The sequence below is a fragment of the Mastigoproctus giganteus genome, chromosome 5 (genome assembly GCF_048544385.1).
Source record: "Mastigoproctus giganteus isolate SK-2022 chromosome 5, ASM4854438v1, whole genome shotgun sequence".
NCBI lineage: Eukaryota > Metazoa > Arthropoda > Arachnida > Uropygi > Thelyphonidae > Mastigoproctus > Mastigoproctus giganteus.
Genome location: NC_143579.1, coordinates 102,908,327 through 102,931,817, shown reverse-complemented (window position 1 = coordinate 102,931,817; position 23,491 = coordinate 102,908,327). Strand labels below are relative to the sequence as shown.

General features: G+C 37.5%; 1 protein-coding gene across 1 annotated transcript in view; it reads right to left on the bottom strand.

Annotated features, from left to right (window-relative positions):
- The window catches only part of LOC150085598 (peroxiredoxin-4-like), a 148,904-nt gene that overhangs the window by 65,693 nt on the left and 59,720 nt on the right, over positions 1 to 23,491 (bottom strand). Inside the window, exons 3-4 of the mRNA XM_090374132.1 lie at positions 19,227 to 19,343; positions 2,880 to 3,002 (exon numbers count right to left, since the gene is read on the bottom strand). Of these exons, the coding sequence (XP_090230258.1) occupies positions 2,880 to 3,002; positions 19,227 to 19,343 (240 nt within the window). The remainder of the gene's footprint in view (positions 1 to 2,879; positions 3,003 to 19,226; positions 19,344 to 23,491) is intronic.

Sequence of the window (23,491 nt, the reverse complement as noted above, 5' to 3'; positions counted from 1 at the left end):
ATAAATTGCATATACATTCACACAAAAGGAATCCTTTAAGGAAGAGGATGCCAAAATTTTATCAAACTCTAATGAGGAGTTGACTGAATGACTGTGATAACTGAAACTAGAAGAGAACTTGTTGAAGATTGATATAAAAAAGACATCTGGGGTGAATGGAATCTATCCAATTATATTAAGGGAGGGAGCAAAGGAGGTAAACAAATCCTTTGTCATAATTATGAGAGCATCCTTTGATTCAGGGGAGGTACCAATGGACTGGAGATGTGTAAATGTATCCCCAATTCACAAAGTGGGATCAAAAGATGATGAATTATGAATTCATCACCTTTTGATGAATTCATAATTTTTGACAGACCTGTTAGTTTAATGTCTGTTCCAGGGAAAATAAAGGTATCACTGGTTTAAAAAAGTAATTCAGGACCATCTGGACATGCATGCAATTATACTGCAATCACAGCATGAATTTGTTATGCAGAGTTTTGTCTAAACAATCTGACAGGTTACTATAATGCAGTGACCAAGGAACTGTATGCAGAAAATAATTTTGACATCATATACTTGGATTTCAGAAAGGCTTTTGATACTGTTGCACATAAAAGACTGCTGTGTAACCTGGAGCAGCATTAAGGGCAAGTTACTGCTATGGATAAAGGGATGGTTAAGTGAAAGAAGGCAGTAGTTATCAACAGGCACTGCTCTTTGTGGACTAATGTTATTAGTGGAGTTCCGCAGGGTTCAGTGTTGGGTCCATTGTTCTTTTCAATATTTAATAATGATATTGATGAAGGTATATCAGGCTTAATGTCTAAATTTACAGATGATACAAAGTTTGGCAGGGTGGTTAACAACATCCACCCAACAGTCATCCAAGAGAGCTACTGCAACAAGATGTAAGTTAATTGGTTGAGAAATGGCAGTTGCCATATAAACATATGGGTAATATGTAACCCCAGAGTAACTTATCAACTGTGTGGTAATACACTCTGGGTAGTGGAGAATGAAAGAGATGTATAATGAGACATCAAATTTTCTGAGCAGTGCAGACATGGAGCCAGGATAGTTCACAGAGTTTTGTCAAAGATATACAGAAACTTTGCTAGCAGGGATAAGGAGGTGATAATCCCTTTGTATAGAACCATGGTTAGGCTGCACCTTGATGATACAGGTGTGGAAGCTTCTTCACTTAAGAAGGATGTAAATCTGTTTGAATGAGTGCAGAGAAGGCCAACCAGACTGGTGAAGGAAACAAAAGGGGACTCTTACCTAGAAAGGCTTCAATTCTGCAAATTGCAGCATCTTGAGACTAGGCACCTGCAGGAAGATCTGATTGAGGCATTTAAAGCCTCAAATGGATTGAGTAAGCTGAATGTTAATGGCATTCTTCCACTTGCTAAGACTACACAAATGTGAGAGGGGAATAAATTCAAGTTGAAAAAGGATGGTTGGTTGCAGAATAGATGCACAGAAGTTTGCCTTCAAGCCAGAAGGTGGTCAATTGTTGGAACAAGCTTCAATCTGTTGAAAGTGGATGGGTTTGAAAAATTCAACGAAGAACTAAATGGGTGAACTGTGCAGGCTTTTTTTTTTTTTTTTGCTGTCTTCACATCATCTGCAAACTTAGACATCAAGCCTGATATGCCTTCACAATTGTTATTAATAAATATAGAAATTAATGATGGGTCTAGCACTGAACCTTGGGGACTCCGCTAATAACATTAGCTCAAGAAAAGCATTATCTGTTGATAACCACTGTTTTCTTCCACCCTTTTATTCATAGCAGTAACTTGCCCTTAATTCCACATTGTTCCCAATTGTATAGCAGTGTTTTATGTGCAACAGTATCAAAACCTTTTCTGAAATCTAAGTATAGTATGTCAAAATTATAATTGTGTTTCTGCATCCAGTTCCTTTGTTACTGTGTCATAGTATCCAATCAGTTTATTCAGACAAGATAACCCTTGTAAAAATTCATGCTCTGACTGCAACACAACTGCATTCATGTCTAGGTGGTCCTGGATTACTTATTTAAACACTGGCTCCATTACCTTCCTTGGAACATAAGTCAAGCTAACAGGCCTCTAATTACTCATGTCACCCCTGAATTTTTAGCCTTGCTGAATACTATGTATATTTTATCATTCATTCTGAAACATCTTAATTTTATTGGAATTACCTCATGTTTGACAGTAAATTATTACAATGCTGTTCAAAAATATTACATTTGTAAACACACAAAACTCTTGCAGCCACTTTTAAGGTTCAAAAAAAATATTTAACTCTACACATATCCATATAACAAAAATATTTGCAAAAGAAAAAAATAGGTATTGTAACTCAATCAGCACCAAAATTTAATGTAGAAGGTCTAATGATGTCCTGACAAGACTCATCATGCAATAAAGCATTCACACACTTATACAAAATATCTCATCATCTCGTTCATATCCCAATATGACATTTTTCAAAAATACTGTTTAAAATAAACACTCAACGTTCTTGGAAAATAAAGTGAGTGACATGCTTTTAAAACACAAAGGTCAACTTTCTTAAATTGCATATAAAATGAACATCCCTACACTGTGTAACAGAATGAGCTCTCTATCTTATTAAGGCATAATAAAACTTTTAACAAGACTCATCAGTAATACACATTTAGTAAATCAAGAAAAGGAAAAATTTTTGAAGCATTACATTTCTAAAATTAATTGACATAGAACATTGAAATTTAATTTTTATCACTCACTTATCAGATCCAAGAAGCTTGTCAAATTTTATTAGAATCCCAGATGGTCATGATTTTTTTTCTCTGAACTGTGTTGATGTGACATGGAATAACCAATATTTGAAAATCATTCAGGTTACTTTAACTCCCTTACCTAAGAGTATGACCAAGATCCTCTAAATATACACCATAATCCTTGGATATCTGGTGGGTAAGATCAGAGAGAAGAGGAATGTTCAGAGGACCCAAACCTCCTTGCTTTCGTGGTGTTTTAAGCCTAGATATATCAGAAGAGATAGCACAGAATAGCATACACAAAATTTTACTTAATTATTCTCCAAATAAAATTATCTCTAAAGTCTTTACATGTTAGAAATACAATTGAAAAAAAATGTTTGCAATGCATGTTTTATAACTGTTTTCAGATGATACAAAGGTTGGCAGGATTCTTAATGACAGAATGCTACTGCAACAGGATCTAGAAAATTTGGGCAGATGGACTAAGAAGTGGCAACTGAAGTTTAACATTGACAAATGCAAAGTACTGCATATGGGTAGCAGTAACCCCAGAGAAATGCATCAACTGTGTGGTACTACACTCAGAGTAGTGGAGAATGAAAAAGACTTGGAAAGTAATTGTGCAGTCAGATATGAAGTTTTCTGAGCAGTACAGATAGGCTGCCAGAGCTGGTCATGGGCTCTTGTCAATATATACAGGAATTTTGTTAGCAGGAATAAGGATATGATTATCCCCTTGTATAAAGCAATAGTCAAGCCACACTTTGAGTACTGAGTACAGGTCTGGAGGCCTCATACTAGAAGGATGTAGAGTTGCTAGAACAAGTACAGAGAAGGGCAACAAAACTGGTGAAGGGAACAAAGGATGCTCTTAAGTTCTGCAAACTGCAGCATCTGGAGACTAGGCACCTGCGAGGTAATCTAATTGAGGTGTATAAGGCCTTGAATGATGAGCAGGCTCAATGCCAATGGGATTCTTTCTCTTGCTCAGATTATGAACCTGAGGGGGCATAAACTCAAATTGATGAAAGACAGTTGTAGAATAGATGTGCAGAAATTTGTCTTTAGCCAGCGGGTAGTTAATTGCTGGAACAAATTTCCATCCGTCATAATGGAAGTTGATAGCTTAAATAAATTCAAGGAAGAACTGGACAAAGTTTTGGAGCGAATGGATGGGTGAAATGGGAAGAGTTTTTTTTTTTTTTTTTGACTGATGCTGTATCAGCTTGCTTTCTTGCATCATATGTCAATGCTAATGCTAATTTAGCTTTTAAAAATAACACTGTGCTAAATTAATTATTAAAACAATTAAATTAAAATTTAACTCCATTCCTGTTACAACTTGTGCAATAAACTAATGACAGCAAAGCATTAAAAAAAAAAGGAAATCATTTGATACAAAGTTTGGCAGTGTATCAGGATAAGCTACTGCAACAAGGTCTAGAAAAATTAAGCAGATAGGCTGAGAAATAGCAGATAAAGTTTAACATTGGGAAATGAATGGTACTTTGTATGAGTAGCAGCTACGCTCTAATATTGAAAAATGAAAAAGACCTGGGGGTAATTGTGTAGTCAGATATAAAATTCTCAGTGCAGTGAGGCTGCTAGAACAACTCGTGAGATTTTATCAATAATATACAAGAACTTTGCTATCAGGGATGAAGTGGTGATTATCCCATTGTACAAGACAGCAGTCTGATCATATCTTGAGTACTGCATACAGGTCTGGAGGCCTTATTTTAGGAAGGATGTAGATCCTTACTAAAATAGGTGATCTGATTGAGGTGATTAAGGTGTTGAATGGATCGAGCAAGCTGAATACTAACGGAATTTTCCATCTTGCTCAGACTACATGAGGGGGCATAAATTCAAATTGAGGAAGGATGGTTGCAGGATAGATGCTTGGACATTTCCCTTCAGCCAGCAGGTGATTGAGTGTTTGGAACAAACTTCCATATGTTGTTGTTATATAAGTGGGTAGTTTTAATAAATTCAAGGAAGAATTAACAAATTATTGGATGGGATGGGCAGGTGGTGTGTAAAGGTTTTTTTTTTTTTTTTTTTTAACTTTATAAGGCTTGCTTTCTTAATACGCCACAACTACTACTACTAATAATAGTAATGCTTTTAATGAAATTAAATTAAAGTAAAAAGAATTTCATAACAATATGATTAATTGGAGGTTTGACTATTCAGAGAGGGAAAAATTCATAGATCAGGAAGCATTAGTAAAAGCACATGATGCAAGAAAGCAAGCTTATATAGAATCAGCCAAAAAAAACAATTCTTTTAATTTCACCCATCCACTCGTTCCAAATGATTTAAGATATCAACTTCTACGACAGTGTCGATCCACTGGGGATATTCTGGCTTATGTTACCCATTTATGGACTAATTCAATGGAAAGGTTCGGTGAAACACAAGTAGTTGCTCTTGACATCTCAAAGGCTTTTGATCGTGTTTGGCATAAAGGTCTTCTAAACAAGCTTCCATCTTATGGTTTGCCAACTGTTTTTAGTAATTGGTTATCCAGTTTTCTCTCTGATCGCTCACTGAGGGTGATGGTTGATGGCTCTCTGTCTTCTAACTTCTCCACTAATGCCGGTGTCCCCCAAGGTTCAGTTCTTTCCCCCACTCTTTTCCTCTTGTATATCAATGACCTTCTTCCATTGACTGGAAATCCTATCCATAGTTTTGCCGATGATAGCACATTGCATTCAACTTTCCATTTTGAGAAACCTTGTCCTGCTCAATCAGCTTCAACTTCTCGAAAATCTGCTACCAATTCCTTAAATGCCAATCTTCAGGTAATTCTCCAGTGGGGCAAAGACAACTTAGTTGATTTCAACCCTTCTAAAACTCAGTCTTGTCTTATATCTCGCAAAAAGGATTCTTCTGATCCTATGCTTATCTTTAGTGACACTCCGATTTCTAGGCAAAAGGATATATCTCTTTTGGGGATTACCCTGACTTCTAATTTCTCTTGGCACAAGCACATTACAAATATTGCTTCATCTGCATCTAAAAAACTTGGTTTTCTCTTTCACTCTCGTCGTTACTTTTCTTCCAAACAGCTGCTCACTCTGTATAAATCGCAAATCCGCCCTGCCATGGAATATTGTTCCCACATCTGGGGTGGTGCCCCCAAAACCTCTCTCAGGCTTCTTGATTCCATTCAGAAGAGGGCAGTTAGGTTAATTAATGATTCATCTTTAACAGAGTCTCTCCACTCGCTGTCTCATAGACGCACTGTTTCTGCTGCATGCCTCTTCTACAGATACTTCCATGGGCACTGTTCTTCTGAATTAACTTCTATAATTCCCGCTCTCTCTTTCAAAACAGTCCGAACATGTGCCACCACCAGCCAACATCCATTTACTGTCCAACTTCAAACCCACAGAACCAACTTTTCATCTTCCTCATTTATTCATTCAACTGCCGTTTTCTGGAACAACCTTCCTTCATATGTATTTCCTGAAAATTACAATCTACAGAAGTTCAAGTCCAATGTCAACAAATATCTTCTTTCATCTTCTCAGTCTCCAACCCAAGCACGGTACTAAGTACTATAGGTTCTAATACCTCTCGTGTTTGGGGTTCACATAAAGAAAAAAAAAAAAATTTTTTTTTTTTACGAATGTTTTTACGAAACCTCCAAACACGAGAGGTATTAGAACCTGTTAGTACTTAGTACCGTGCTTGGGTTGGAGGTTCAGAAGACAAGAGAAGATATTTGTTGACATTAAACTTGAAAATGTAAACTAATTTTCAGGAAATACATATGATGGAAGGTTGTTACAGAAAACGGCAGTTGAATGAATAAACGAGGAAGATGAAAAGTTGGTTCTGTGGGTTTGAAGTTGGACAGTAAATGGATGTTGGCTGGTGGCGGCAAGTGTTCGGACTGTTTTTAAAGAGATGGGGGGGTGGGAATTATAGAAGCCAATTCAGAAGAACACTGCCCATGGAAGTATCTGAAGAAAAGGCATGAAGCAGAAACAGTACATCTATGAGACAGTGAGTGGAGAGACTCTGTTAGAGATGAGTCATTAATTAACCTAACTGCCCTCCACTGATTGTTGTTGTTATTTGGTTTTTAGGAGCATTAGCAACTAAGGCCATATTGCTCCAACCCCCCCCCCTCCACTGAATGGAATCTAGAAGCCTGAGAGGGTCTGCCCCAGATGTGAGAACAATATTCTATGGTAATTTGCAATTTGTACAGAGTGAACAGCTGTTTGGAAGGAAAGTAATGCCGAGAGCAAAAGAGAAAACCAAGTTTTTTAGATGCAGAAGAAGCAATATTTGTAATATGCTTGTCCCAAGAGAGATTAGAAGTCGGGGTATATATCAACTTGCCTAGAAATTGGAGTGTCACAAAGAAAAGCATAGGAGCAGAAGAATCCTTTTTGCGAGATATAGCACAATACTGAGTTTTAGAAGGATTGAAATCAACTAAGTTGTCTTTGCCACACTGAACTGAACCTTGGGGGACACCGGCATTATTGGAGAAGTTAGAAGACAGAGCAATTTTCCATCACCCTCAATGAGCAATCAGTGAGAAAACTGAATAACCAATTACAAAAAACAGTTGGCAAACCATAAGATGGAAGCTTGTTTAGAAGACCTTTATGCCAAACACGATCAAAAGCCTTTGAGATGTCAAGAGCAACTACCTGGGTTTTACCGAACCTTTCCATTGAATTAGTCCATAAATGGGTAACATAAGCCAGAATATCACCAGTGGATCGACACTGACAGAAGTCTGATTAATGATCAGATGGAAGGTTTCTAGGTAGTTTAAGAGATGGCAGTTAATTGATTTCTTCATTACTTTAGACAGAGTAGAAGTAATTACAATAGGGCGATAATTGGATAGGAGTGATTTATCATTTTTTTGGAACTGGCTGGATATGAGCAAATTTGCAAGCAGAAGGAAAAACACCTTTGGAATAAAAAAGTGAAAAAAGGTGGCAAAAACAGGAGTAAGTCCAGGAGCACAGGTTTTGAGAACAAGTGGAGAAATACCATCAGGACCTGGAGCTTTCTTAGCATCAAGATTCATCAAAACCTTCTGACATCCTTTTGACGGAAGACCACAGGAGACATTAAATGGAGCGTGTTAGGAATGGTGGGAGGTGTTTTACCAACATCATTAATACATGAGTTGAAAGAAAAATGGGATGCTAGCATTGAGATGGAAGTTTGTTCAGCATTCAACCACACACTGGCTAAAGGCAAACTTCCGCATATCTATCCCAAACTGTCTTTCCTCAATTTGAATATATGCCCTCTCAGTTGATTATTCTGAGCAAGAGGAAGAATCCCATCAGCATTGAGCATGTTCAAACCATTCAAGGTTTTATACACCTCAATCAGATCACATCACAGGTGCCTAGTCTCCAGACACTGTAATTTGCAAAACTTAAGCCTTTCTTCCATTCACTAACCTTGTCGCCCTTCTCTGCCCCCGCTCCAGCAGCTCTACATCCTTCCTAAAATGAGGCCTCCAGACCTGTATACAATACTCAAGATGTGGCCTTACCATTGCCTTATACAAGGGGATAATCACCTCCTTATCCCAACTAGAAAAAAGTCCTGTATATCATTGACAAGACACCATGAGCTGCTCTTGCAGACCGTCTGCACTGTGCTCAGAAAACTTCCTATCTGCCTGCACAATTACCCCCAGGTCCCTTTCATTCTCTACCACTATCAGTGTAGTACTACACAGTTGATACGTTACTCAGGGGTTACTGCTTCCCATAGGCAGTACTTTACATTTGTCAATGTTAAACTTCAGTTGCCACCTGTCAGCCCATTTGCTCAACTTTTCTAGATCCTGTTGCAGCAGCGTACTGTCATTAACAACTTTGCCAACTTTCGTATCATCTGCAAACTTCGGCATTAAGCCTGATATACCATCATCAACATCATTAATGAATACAGAAAACAACAATGGACCCAACACTGAACCCTGAGGGACTCCATTATTAACATTAGTCCATGAAGAGCAGTGTCCATTGATTACCACTCTGTCTTCTCCCACTCAACCACCCCTTTATCCATAGCAGCAATTTGCCTCCAGTACCGCACTGCTCCAATTTGTGCAGCGGTCTTCCATGTGCAACAGTATCGAAAGCCTTTCTAAGATCCAAATATATGATAGCAAAGTTATTACAGTCAATCCTCGTATGACACGTATTTACACTACACGAATTCGATCATATACGATTTATAAATTAAAAAAGTTGAAAGCCTAGAAAATATGGACTGAGATCGTCTACGATTATCTCAGTCGACCCAGATATACAGAGCCAGAGTAGAATCCAAAAGGGCATTTTCTGCCACTAATCAAATATGTACCAAAATTAGATCCATTTTAAACGATCATACTATTCATTGCTTACGTTTCTTAAGAGCTCACTTTATTCAGAATGGTAGTGTGGATGCTTAAACATAACTAAACTTTGCAGTAACAAAATGTATTTCTTTGTTTTTAGAATAAATACATATTTCAATGATTTTTTTCAGAATATTTATTATTGCAATAAAAGTTTATTTAAAACATGAATTCAAGTAATTACAGTACTTGTTTTTTTCCTTACTTTATTGTACCTAATTGTCATCAAAATTTATTGAGAAAAACGTTTGTTTTTGGAATACCGGTATCCCGGTTTCATAAATTAAAAATACCGAAATACCGCTGTTAAGATTTTGACCGGTATTGTAAGCCCTAGTTCCACTGTACAGAATTGAAATACTGTCTCAGACCTCCATAGTCGCCTTTACAAAAGCAAAAACCCTTCCCTTCACCCCTGATGGTAGTTACCTCATTGAGTAAATCCCACTTCAGCACACTGTGATTACTGCCACCTAGTGGTTTCTTTATCTGCAGATCCTTAATGCATGAAGAATCACTACTAATAATCAGATAAAGAGTATTACTCCCTCTAGTTGCCTCCTGAACATGCTGCTGTAGAAAACAATCATCCAATAAATCCACAAAAGCCTTGCTAGTGTGTGAGTGACCAACCCAAAAATTCCAGTCAATATCTGGGAAATTAAAATCCCACCTTATAAGACTCTCTGATTTACTGGCCCACTATTTCCCTGTACAGTTGTTTATTATACTCAAAGTCATTAGGCCTATAACACACTCCTACTCTTATTTTTGCTATCCCCCTTGTTATGTTACACCAAACTGACTCGACACTGCACTGTCCAGCCTTGTCAACTGGCTGCCAATAGATTTTATGTTTCTTAACTAATAATAAAACCCCTCCACCCTTCCTATCCTTCCTGTACACATTGTACTCCCCAAACTCCATTTCTGCATTCCTTATATGTGTGTGACACCACATCTCTGATATCCCAACAATATCTGCCTTTGATTTTTTGACCAACACCTCAAATTCATCCAATTATATATACCAAACTCCTATCATGGTGTACACGCAAGTATACATGCCCCTGTTCCTATTCTTGGCTATCCTAACACAGCCCATGTGTTTACTTGTACCGCAATGACTCCCAGCAGTCTCTGAAATCGCCTGCATCTTGTTTTCCAGGCTGAATTCCGATTGAAGCAGTACAAGAATCACATTCACCTCTGCCAGTGGCTACTGTTAATCTATTAGTCCGTGTATCCCCCCCCAAGCCAGCAGTTTTCCGACTCACCTGAACACTGCCTCGATAGCATCAGCAAATATATTTGTACACATTCTATTTAAGTGTATCCCATCCCTGTAGAAGCAGTCTCTCCTGTTAACAAGCACAGACCAGGCTGAGAATAATTCTTCCCCTTGAGCCTTGCATAAAATCTCGAGGGCCACATTGATCGAAGAGGCACTCATCATATACTCCCTCCTATCCTGTCTGGCAGAATTGCACACACTTTCAAATTCAACCCTAATTCATAGCTTTTTTTTTCCAACAGTGACCTGTACTTATTAAGTAATTCCACCAGTCTCCTACTCTTAATATCATTAATGCTAACGGGTACAACAATATCACCTTTTGTGCCCTTAAAAGATATCTGCTCTACAATGTCATCAACCTTTGCCCCTGGCAGACATACCCTGGTAGTCATACCAAGGCAAAGTACACAGACCTAAGACAGGAAGTCAAAGAAATGTGGCATGTAACGCAAGTATGGTAGTCGACATAGTGATCGCGGCAATAGGCCTCCCAGAGAACATTTACATGGAACTCCAGAAAGCCACAATCCTCAACAACCATTGGATAATCAGAGGGTCCTCAAACCAACAGTAAGAGGATTTCAACTTTCTGGGGTTTCTTGTATTTATGCACGAGTTCCTTGGGAGACCTATTGCTGCTAAGCTGTTATGTAGGTTCTTTGGGACATGGTGATCACAGTGGTTGATATGATGATTGAGTTGTTGTTGTTATTATTATTATATAACAGTAATAATAATAATAGTAACCGGACAACCAACTACCCCATGCACTTGATACTATCCATCAAGGGGTGGAAAAAAATCCCGTAAAGAAGAATAATAACGTGTGTATTGCGTAATTTAATAATAACGTGTGTATTGCGTAATATATTTATGAAAGATGCTGTTACATTTTCAGAACACAATAATATCGTATGGCTAAGGTTGCCTTTTGTCAGTGATGGCATATTACCATGTACTATGTGGCATATTACCATGCACACAATGTATTGTGTGCTCTCCCTAAATGAGCAAAGGAGCAAGCTGGCTTTAGGACAGGATTCTCAACTATGGATCACCTTCCCGTAATATCACAGCTAATGGAGAAAGCAAATGAATATAAAACACCATTATGCCTGGCATTTGTGGATTATGAAAAGGCATTTGACTCCATACAGCATAAGGCAATGTTTTGGGCACTGGAAAGACAAGGCATAGATACCCCATATATTATGATTTTGAAGAAAATATGAGAATGCTACCTCCTTCATTAGACTAGACAAAGACAGTAGGAAATTTAAAATCGAGAAAGGAGTTCGACAAGGAGACACAATATCTCCGAAGCTGTTTACTGCTGCTCTTGAGGAAGCTTTTAGAAGATTAGACTGGTCACAGAAAGGAGTCAATGTGAATGGAGAATACCTAAACCATTTACGATTTGCAGATGACTTTGTAATCATAAGCCACGATCCCAAAGAATTAGAGGAAAATCTTAATCTAGGCAATTGTATACCTACTCTGGCAGCCAGTCTCCATTGCTCAGAAAACTTCATATCTGACTGCACAATTATCATTATCTTTATTAGCCGGTGCAAGGAAGCCTTAGGCTTTTGCTGCACTAGGCAAAAAAAAAAAAAAAATTCTGAGTTACCCTGAGAGAGAGAGAGAGAGAGAGAGAGAGAGAGAGAGAGAGAGAGAGAGAGAGAAAGAAGGGAATCAGCAAGAAAGAGAAGAATGATGATATCCAGCTCTCAGGACCCTGGGTGTGGCAAGCCCATACTCACCAGATGTGAGCCCCTGGGGTTAATCACCTCCAGATCTCTTTCATTCTCCACTACCCTAAGTGTAACACCACCCAGTTGGTACATTTCTCTGGGGTTACTGCCAGTGGTACGCTGTAAATATTTTAACAATGGGCTTGCACTTTTGCCAGACTTTTTGACGTAAAACATCCTTTGGGGGGGTACCTACCGAGTAAATCTGATCAGTCACGGAAGTGACATCATCCACAGCCTTTTCCAGATGCGCTTCCAATGCTCACACTACTAGTCTGTGCGGAGCACTCACCATTAGTGTGATTAGAGCAAGTGATGCATTTTTCGTGACCAGTACAATATCTCGAGTTCTAACTTTTTAGAATTTTTGAGTAGTATGACGTCACAATCACACTTCCTGCATTGTTGTTATGTTGTTTGTTTGTTTGTTATTTGGTTTTTAGGAGCATTAGCAACTAAGGCCTTATTGCTCCGTGATATGCGGTGGTCATTCCTTGACCTTTCCGCATCCCCGTATTTGGTGGTGACGGGCTCGAACCCCGGTCTAATCAAGAAGCGTGTGCTACGCACTGCTGCTCCTTCCCACCTGGCTACGGAGGCGCCTCACTTCCTGCAGCAAGTACAACTGCAACAATACAAGTATTTGTTATATGCTGCAACAATACAAATATTGTCAACAATTTCTTTTTTTGTCTTGCATTTTCATTACATTCCATTGTTAGGTGCCCCGAACAGCTGCTTATGTCATTTCAACTAAAAGATCAGGTACCTCGATTACACTGTTATTCAAAGACATTTAGATATATTGCAGTAGCAAGTATATGCCTCTTACTTTAGTTATCATAAATCCATGGAATCTTGCCTTCCAGAAATTATGGAAATTTGTGAATGATCAATGAAATATTTACAATACAAAAGCTCTTTTATTTCGTAATCAATATATAGGGTGTTGGGGTTAGAGGTATCCAAAATTACACACATATATCTCAGCATCAATAAGGTGTATTAAAATAATTTTTTTGTTATTATACAGAGTAACTCACCAAGTTTTTATGAAGGTTATTAAAGTTCAATATGGGCACCTTTTGTAGCTCAAAAGATGTTAAAACAATACTCGAGCTCTTGCCAAGATTCTTCCAGCATCTGAGGCATTATTAGAGCAACTGCTTCAACTATATGCTGTTTCAAATAGTCCAAATCCCAAACTTTTCTTTGGTACACACAGTCTTTAATAAAGACCCATGCTTTGGTTTTTTTTTTTTTTTTCTGTAGTCATATCTATAAAAAAAAATGGAATGATGAAGTCATTTTTGTGCGTTCCTAACCATACACTGACTTTTGGTGTGTCCTTTTCATTTTCGATCACTTGGCGAGGATTCTCTGTACCCCAAATGTGGCAAAATGTGACAAAACAAATCTTGGAGAGATTTCCTATCGACTGTGCTATCATTTGAGAAAATATAATGAGTGATTCTCGCATTATAAGCCATTGTTTTTGAATACCTCTAGCCCTGACACCCTGTATATATAAATCAAAATATCTAAAATAAACGCGAAGGATGTTTCATCTACTGCGCGTGCTCGAAAGACACACTACTTTTTTATTATTTTTTTTACAACTAGGGAAATACAATGGATACATTTTTTAAGATAAAATTTTAATACTGTGAATAAAAAATAACATGAAAATATTTCCCATATCATCACTGAGTGAGCTTTCAGCATAATGAATAATATTGTAACAACAAATATTACATAAAAAACAAACTATTCTATAAAAGGTGCACAAAAGTCATAGATTACATGAAAAAAATGATTACACAAATATTCAAGAAAAATCTATTCTAAAAATGCCATATAGAATTTACTTCTTTATTAATAGTTGTTGTCGATCTTCTGCTTTGCTCAATAACTGAGTGATCTTTACGGAGGAAAGATTTGAAGTAATGATCTGGATCAAATTGAAGCAATGGTTTCTCATTTAGATCTATGGTCATCAAATCTGCAATATGTTTAATTGTCAAAGACATTTTCATTGTTACAATACTATTCATTACACTAAAAGCTCACTCATTTTTAGCACTGCTAATCGCAATGGTTTCAATGATATTTCTAGCTTTTTTAATTGAAAAGGGAATTTGCTCAATTTTAAAGATAAACTGTCTTCGACAAAATCTCTAAAATCATTACATTTTTTTTCATATTTTATTAAAAAACTTAAATTTCTTATTCGTTTTTCATGCCATGGCTCTCATGTCTCTTGCCATGGAGACAAAGGTTCTTCCATAATCCACAATTTCAGGTAGCAGATGTTTAAAATTTCTTTCAATTCCTCATCGTCAATGATATCATTATTTTCTTTATTTAATTTAAAATTACTCTGTTGCATTAACCGATCTTTTAAGGATAAAACAATGCAGTTTAATAACTAGTCAAAAGGTAATTTTTTTAAATGTATTGTTACTTTCGATTTTGATTCCTGCAAATTCTTTCGACTTCAAAATGCTCTCGATTTTAGCTTCATAATTTCCTCCAGAATTTTTCAAATTAGCAATAGCATTGACAGTTCGAATAATTAATTTATATGCTTTTACTATAGTGATGCTGCAACTTTCTGGAAGGTAAGAGCGCTCCTGCAGGATGTCTATCATTAGTTCTAAATAGTTAAGAAATTCCAGATTTAAAAGTTGGTTTAATAATCCCGAAAATTTAACTTCTGTTTCAAAATGGTTGCACAAAGCAGGATAATTCCTACAAACTGCAATTGCCATCTTCAAGCTACAAGCCACCCATCTGGACCCGAACACACAACCGACCTTTATAATTTCCACTTCAAGTTCTTTAGAAATCTTCCTCAATCAATCATGCTGGTGTTTTGGGGATTGGTAATATAATGCATACAGTTTTTTTTTGGAACATTTTCTTCACAGTGAAGGCATTGACACAGTTTCAAAATCTGCCAACATTTCACCTTTGGAAAGTTCATTTAATGTCTCAGTTGACCTCTTTTCCCCCCCACCCCTTCGACGTTGTTACTGTCACTAGTTCTTTGAATACTGTCCAAACTGTCAGAATCACTCAGATATTCAGCTACCATGGCCATGTAAACATAGACAGGAGAAATTTATTGAAAGGCATAGATCACTCACTTCTCCAAAAAACAGATGACTGCTCTCCGGAGTAAAGGGGGAACCACAACAACAGTTGACAAGAGGCTATTATCCATGTCAGGAATAGGCCTTAATCTTCTGACTGGCTATGGAAAGAATATTGACTAGCGCGACTTATCGGTAGGTGGAATAGATGGCTGCATTGGTTTTATGGGAACCATAAAATTACGGAATGGTAATCCCTTTAACCCTTAATTCATGCTTTCTAACTTCCTAAACGCCTGAGGTAGGAACAATATGTATAAAGATGTCTCTCGTAATCCGTTTGTTATATGGAAATTTTCTTCATTCTACAGAAACTATTTTAAATGTAATTACCAAGTGGAATTCTTTATAGCCAAAAAATTCGCTATAAAGAAGTTTGTTAAACAGAGGTCTGACTAATTAAATTAAAAATGAAGCAATTTTAAAACACATAACTGGCTAATTTTGCCTGCTCGCCCCACCATAGTAACAGCTCGGGATACTCAATAATTGAATTCAGGATTTCATTTTAAAATAAATTATCATTTCAACAATGGGCCTGAAAATTTTCAAAAAAAAAAAAAATAAATAAATAAAAATAACAATGGGCTCTCATGAGCCCATGTGAGCCCACTATAGCTCACAACTGGTTACTGCTACCCATATGCAGTACTTTGCATTTGGTAAGGTTAAACTTCAGTTGCCACTTCTCAGCCCATCTACCCAACTTTTCTAGATCCTGTTCCAGCAGAATACTCTTATTACTGTTATCAACAACCCTCCCAACCTTTGACATTAAGCTTGATATACCTTCTTCAATATCACTGAAAATATACAAAACAACAATGGGCCCAACACCGAACCATGGGGCACAGCACTAATAACATTAGTCCACAAAAGGCAATATCCATTGATTACCACTCTGTCCTCTCTCACCCAACCATCCTTTTATCCATTATAGCAACTTGCCATTAATGCTATACTACTCCAATTTGTATAGTAGTCTTCCATGTGCAACAGTATAAAAAGCTTTCCTGAAATTCAAGTATATGATATCAAAATTATTTTTTGCATCCAGTTCCTTTGTGACCATGCAATAGTATCCAATCAAATTGGTCAGACAAGGCTTCTCCTTAACAAACCCATGCTGTGTCTGAATTATTGCTGCTGTCTTGTCTAGATGATCCTGCAGTGCTTCTTTAACCAGTGATGACATTATTTTTCCTGGAACAAAAGTCAAACTAACAGGTCTGTTAGCTTGACTTCTGTTCTCATGTCACCCTTTGATCCTGCTTTGTGAACTGGAGATACATCTTAACAACTGCATTCAGTGGTGACTTGGACCGAATTCAAGGATGCTCTCAAAATTATGGCTAAGTGTTTGCTTACTTCCTTTACCACATCCTTTAATATAACTGGATAGATCCCATCCACCCCAGGTGCTTTCTTATGTTTAACTTCAACATTTCTCCTCCATTTTGCTCTCAGTTATTACAAAATCATTTAACTCCCTGTTACAGTTTGATAAACATATGGCCCTCTACTTCAATAACTCCTCATGTGTGAATGTAGATACAAAATACTCACTCAGTTTGACAGCTATATGAGCAGAATCATCAACAGTTAAACCAATGACATCAAGTGGACCAATCTGATTCATTCCCTTCCTTCTAGAGTTTATATACGTAAAGAAGTCCTTGCTGTTTTTTTTCTTACTGTCCTTTGCCAAAGATTTCTCATAATCTGCCTTCACTTGCATAACTTCCTTTTTGACTTGATTACAGACTAGCTTATATATACCATAGGCTTCTGTGTCGCCTGATAATTTATATGCATCCCATACATTTTTCTTCTCTGACACAAGTCTCATTAGTTCGTCTGACATCCATTTGGGCCTAAACCTAGAACAGTATTCCTTATTTCGAACAAAAAGCCTAGTAGCTTTCAAGATTACTTCCTCGAATGCTCCCCATTTAGAATTTCCTGTTGGTAACATTATCAGTTGTTCCCACTGTATAGAACTTAAAAAATCTCTGAGACCACTGTAGTCACCTTTACAGAAGCAAAAACCCTTCTCTTTACCCCTGATGGTAGTTTCATCTTTAAGTAAATCCCACATCAGTACACTGTGATCACTGCCTAGTGGTTCCTTTATCTGTAAATTCTTAATGCAATAACAATCATATCAAGAGTGTTACTTCCTCTGGTTGCCTCTCTAACATGCTGCTGTATAAAACAATCATCCAATAAATCCACAAAAGCCTCCTTGCTAGTGTGTGAATGACCAACCCACAAGTTCCAGTCAATATCTGGGAAGTTAAAATCCCCCATTATAAGACACTCTGATTTACTGGCCCACTCAATTTGTCTTTATAATTGTTCATTGTACTCATCAGTGTCAATAGGTTTATAACAAACTAACACTCTCATTTTTCTTTCCAGTGCTTATGTCACACCAAACTGACTCAACATTGCATTGTCCATCTATGTCAACTGGATGCACTTCCTTAGATTTTGTGTTTCTTAACTAACTGCATAACCCCTCCTCCCTTCCTATCCTATCTATCCTTTCTGTACACATTGTACTCCCTAAATTCCAATTCTGCATTCCTTATATTTGTGTGACATCATGTCTCTGCTACGCCAACAATATCCGCCTTTGATGTCTTGACCAGCACTTCAAATTTATTTACTATACTCCTAGCATTGGTGTACATGCAAGTATACATGCACTTGTTCCTACTATTAATTACCCTAACACAGCCCATGTATTTACTTGTTCCACTATGACTGCTTGCAGTCCTGGAAATCTGCCGACCGGGCTAGCTGAGTGGGTAAAGTACCTGCCCGGCAACCCAAAGGTCGCGGGTTCGATTCCCGCCTCGGGCTTGGATCAAAGTACTGCAAAAAACCTTGGAAGGTGCAATATGGCCACAGAAGCCGATGCGCCAACAACTACCAAATCAAAAAACCTGGAAATCTCCACTACCTTGCTTTCCTGGCTGCTGCTCATTCTAATAGAAGCAGTGTAAAAATCACTTTTGCTTCTGCCTGCGGCCACTGTTAAACTTTTAGTCTGTGTATCCCCCCAAGCTAGAAGTTTTCCGCCCCACCTAACACTGCCTCGATAGCATCAGCAAATATTCTTGCACCCTTTCTATTTAAGTGTGCCCCATCCCTGTAGAAGCAGTCTCTCCTGTCAACAAGCACAGACCAGGCTGAAAAAAATTCTACCCCTTGAGCCTTGCACAATCTCTCCAGGGCCGAATTGACCAACAAGGCTCTCATCATATACTCCCTCCTATCGCGTCTGGGCAGAATTGCAGACACTTTCATATTTAACCCTAACTCCCAACTTTTTTTCAACATTGACCTGTACTTGTTAAGTTAATCCATGGATCTCAAACACTTAAAGTTATTAGTGCCAGTGTGTACAATGATATCACCTTTTGTTCCCTTAAAATATGATATCTGCTCTACAATGTCATCAACTTTTGCTCCTGGCAGATATACCCTGGTCCTATTCCACCTATCCATTTTGCATATTTTTCCCATTTCCCTGACAATTGAGTCACCAACAACAACTAACTGGAACTAGCACATTCAGCCCTGAAGATTGCCACTGTGTTGCCTCGTGCACAAAAGTGAGATCTAGCATTGAGTTGGGCAGAGAGCTTGATGGGCCCCGCATTTTAATTCGTTCCAGAGCATCTATCAGACTCTTCAAACTCTCATAGAACACAGGTGTCAACTCTGTGTTCTCATCAGAACACAGAGTTGACACCTAATTTCTTCACATTCTCTGCACCTAGCAAATTATTATTCATGTATCATTTTGCATTTTTTCTAAAAATGCCCTTGATTATTATGATGTTTCACATAAATATATACATACCATGCCAAATGAGTGAAGGGCGAATCAACAGAACAAGCAACAACTTCTGTATTAATATTCTTGAACTCCTGAATCCTGTCACTGAAGGCAATGATTTCTGTGGGGCATACAAAAGTGCTGAAATCAACAAAAAAAAAAAAAAAAAAAAAGTTAATGGATAATGATAGTTAAACAACAATTTAGAATTGTGGTATTTGTGATGATATACTATTTATAAGGAATAGTTTTACTGTGAAAATTACATTTCCTGCATTCTTCTTGGTCACGAAATACCACGTAAACCTTTGGTAGCCTTGTGTAAGATCAAATTAAAATGAATGTTTTTCAAAAATTCAAAAGAGTTAAAAATTGCTGTGTTTATCTTATTTTTATATAAAAAATGCCTTCTTTGTGATTTAGATCAATTCTTTTGTCCATATGCCCTCTATATGGACAAAAGTATTCACACACATACAGATATTTTTAATTCAAAACCTTAATAGAGCTATAACTGGATTGTATGAGAGCCTACCATCCTGGGAATACAATCTACCAACTTTTAGTAGGTATCAGCTGGAATTTATCTCTATTCCTCCTACAAAAGCAGCTGTTATGGTTAGTTTTGAAGGTAATTTTCAGCTAAAGCCTAATCTAGACCTCAAATTTGTCCCACAGTGTTCAATGGGATTGAGGTGTAGAATCTGAGCTTGCCAGTCCAATTTTTTGATATTGTTTCCACAAACAAGCCCTGCATGACATTCACTGTATGATATGAAGCACTGTTGTGCTGATACTGACAGGGCCCTGTTTCTGTAGTGCTAACATAGCACAGGTAGTGTATAATTGTCAGGTGTGCTAAATAGCTCAATAGAAAGAAACAAGGTGTAGCAAGATTTGTCATTCCATAACACCTCTATCACTATTCCAGATTTCATGACCATACACAGATTCATTACCATTGAATCAAAGGATATAAAACTCCCAACAATGGCTGACATACTGATGGATATCCCTATGGCCTCTTGGATGTTATCTGTGATCATTTTTCAACATGACATGTATGAGGCAAAATCACCTAGCTTATCTTTCGAACACATTCCACTTCATGAAATGTATTTGAACCACTTAGAGGGGAACAGGCATTCTGTGTGTTATCAGACACTGATGGATCCAATATCTTTCTATCTCAGATTTAGGAAAAGCCCAGTTGGCCCACCAACCTAAAATCCACTCATGCACACCCTCTTGAAGGTAAACCCTGTTACGTCACTTAGGTGGCAACGAACATGTAGAGTGGTTCTCTTCAAGACGCCTGGTCAGCGTGAAGAGGAAAAGACCAAACCCTCCAGCACATGACAGCACAAGGAAACAAATGGCCCTCAGTTCCCAGCGGCTTTTACCTCCCCCTCTTATGGCAGCAAGAGGATCAGAGTGGAAGCAGGGCGCCTCCGTAGCCAGGTGGGAAGGAGCAGCAGTGCATAGCACATGCTTCTTGATTAGACCGGGGTTCGAGCCTGTCACCACCAAATACGGAGGATGTGGAAAGGTCAGGGAATGACCACCGCATATCGCAGAGCAATATGGCCTTAGTTGCTAATGCTCCTAAAAACCAAATAACAACAACAACAGTGGAAGCATGATAAGAATCTCTGGGTACGACCAGGCTGCCATGCACAGAAACTGAACTTGGCCTGTTACAATGCAAGATTGCTCATTGGTGAAAACAAGATATTAGAGCTGGAAAAGGAATTAGAAAATGTGAATTGGAATATCATCGGTTTAGCTGAAACAAGAAGAAATTAATCACTTATAAGTTTATCAAGTGGAAATCTGCTGTACACCAATGGAAATAGTGAAAGGAGCAAAGGTAAAGTTGGCTTTCTGGTCCATAAAGATATAAAAAATAACATTTTGGAATTCAGAAGTACATCAAGGGTGTCAAGACTACTTAGGATTTCTAAGAGGTACAAGCTAAAGGTTATAATGATTTATGCACTAACATCGAGCCATGATGATGAAGTTGAAAAAATGTACATCGAAATTGAGTCTTCTAGATGAGCAGAAAACCTACTACACCAGTGGTTTTCAACCAGGGTGCCACGCACATTAGGGTGCTGCAACACCATTCCAGGGGCACCACGTAATTTGGGTTTAAGTTACTTAAACTTATTTTTTAATTTATGTTTATTTCATTATAAAAAGGTGTACAGTATCTTTTTAATTTTGTGGTGATCTATAATTGATATAAAGAATAAAATTATATACTGTATATATATAATTTGTATTATGAAATGTAATAATTTTTATAATTATATTATTGTTATAAATATCATATATTTTTTAATATTATATATACAGAGAGGGACAATCGGATCAAACAGTCAGAAAATTGACTAGGGGTGCTGCAAAATAAAATAAATTACTTAGGGGTGCCGTTATTAAAAAAAGTTGAAAACCACTGTACTATACTATCATTATGGGGGGACTTCAATGCTAAGGTTGGAAAGAGACAAAACAGTGCAGAAAGGGGAACTATAGGAAATTTTGGAATTGGTGAAAGAAATGAGACTTGTGGAATTTGCAGAACCTCGAGCATTGTCAATAATGAACACTTTTTTTTTCGAGAAAAGGTTAAACAGAAAGTAGACATGGAAGAGCCCAAATGGATTAACTAATGAAATCAACTTCATCCTCACTAACAGAAGATATATCATGAATGATGTTACTGTCCTGAACAAGGTAAATGTTGGAAGTGATCACAGAATGGTAAGATGCATACTTGATATAGATGTAAGAAAAGAAAGAAAAAAACTGATTGGAGTAAATAATATGAAGGTCTTTGAGATAACAGAAGAGGAGAAAAAGCAGTATGTACTGGAACTTGAGAACAAGTTTGAGCTTCTGCAAACGGCTCAGGACCAAGATATCGACAAGGAACTTTCTGAAAGTGATAAAGCCCAAGAAACCTATAGGTAAAAAGAAATCCAAAGAAGAAAAAAATTAGTCAAGAAACACTTGTCATGATGAACCATTAGAAAGAGACTCAGAGAGGACAAAAGAAGATTTAACACAAGAAAAGTAGAACAAGCATTAAGGGAAAACAAAAGATTTAAATCAGCAGCCATGAGCAGTAATACAGAAAGACAAATGATACTGAAACTGAAGAATAGCGATGGTGTACTTATAAAAAGCAGAGAAGGATAATTCAAATAGCAGAAGACTACTATAGAGAATTATACAAGGAGTGAGGGGATGATGCCAACAGTGGGGAAGATGGATCTCAAATTAGTAACACATACAACATACCCAATATCCTTCCTGATGAGGCAGAACATGCATTGAAGAAAATGAAGAATCAGAAAGCCCCGAGGGAAAGATGAAGTTACTGCAGAGTTGTTAAAATTGGGACAAGAGACGTGACACAAACTGCAAGACTCTTCAAAAAAATGCATTAGAAAAGGTGTGATGCCTAAGGAGTGGAATAACGCAACCATAGTTTTGCTGCATAAGAAAGGAGACAAATCATAAATTGGAAATTATAGACCAATTAGCTTGTTATCCCACATCTACAAGTTGTTCACAAGGGTCATTACTAACAGATTAGAAAGAATACTTGAAGAGAATCAACCAATAAAGCAAGCTGGCTTTAGGACAGGATTCTCAACTATGTATCACCTTCACATAATGTCACAGCTAATGGAGAAAGCAAATGAATATAAAACACCATTATACCTTGCATTTGTGGATTATGAAAAGGTATTTGACTCCATACAGCATAAGGTAATGTTTCGGGCACTGGAAAGACAAGGCATAGATACCCCATATATTATGATTTTGAAGAAAATATGAGAACACTACCTCCTTTATTAGACTAAACAAAGAAAGTAGCAAATTTAAAATTGAGAAAGGAGTTCGACAAGGAGACACTATGTCCGAAGTTGTTTACTGCTGCCTTTGAGGAAGCTTTCAGAAGATTAGACTGATTGCAGAAAGGAGTCAATGTGAATGGAAAGTACTTAAACCATTTACGATATGCAGATGACATTGTGGTCATAAGCCATGTTCCCAAAGAATTAGAGGAAAATCTTAATCAGTTATGCAGAGTAGTAGTAGTAGTGGCATGTGATGCAAGAAAGCATGTGTATGAGCTTATACAGCATCAGCCAAAACAAAAAAAAAAAAAAATCACACCATTCCCTCCAAATGCCTGTCCAGTTCCTCATTAAATTTATTCAACCTATCAACTTCCACGACAGATGGAAGTTTGTTCCAGCAATTAACCACCC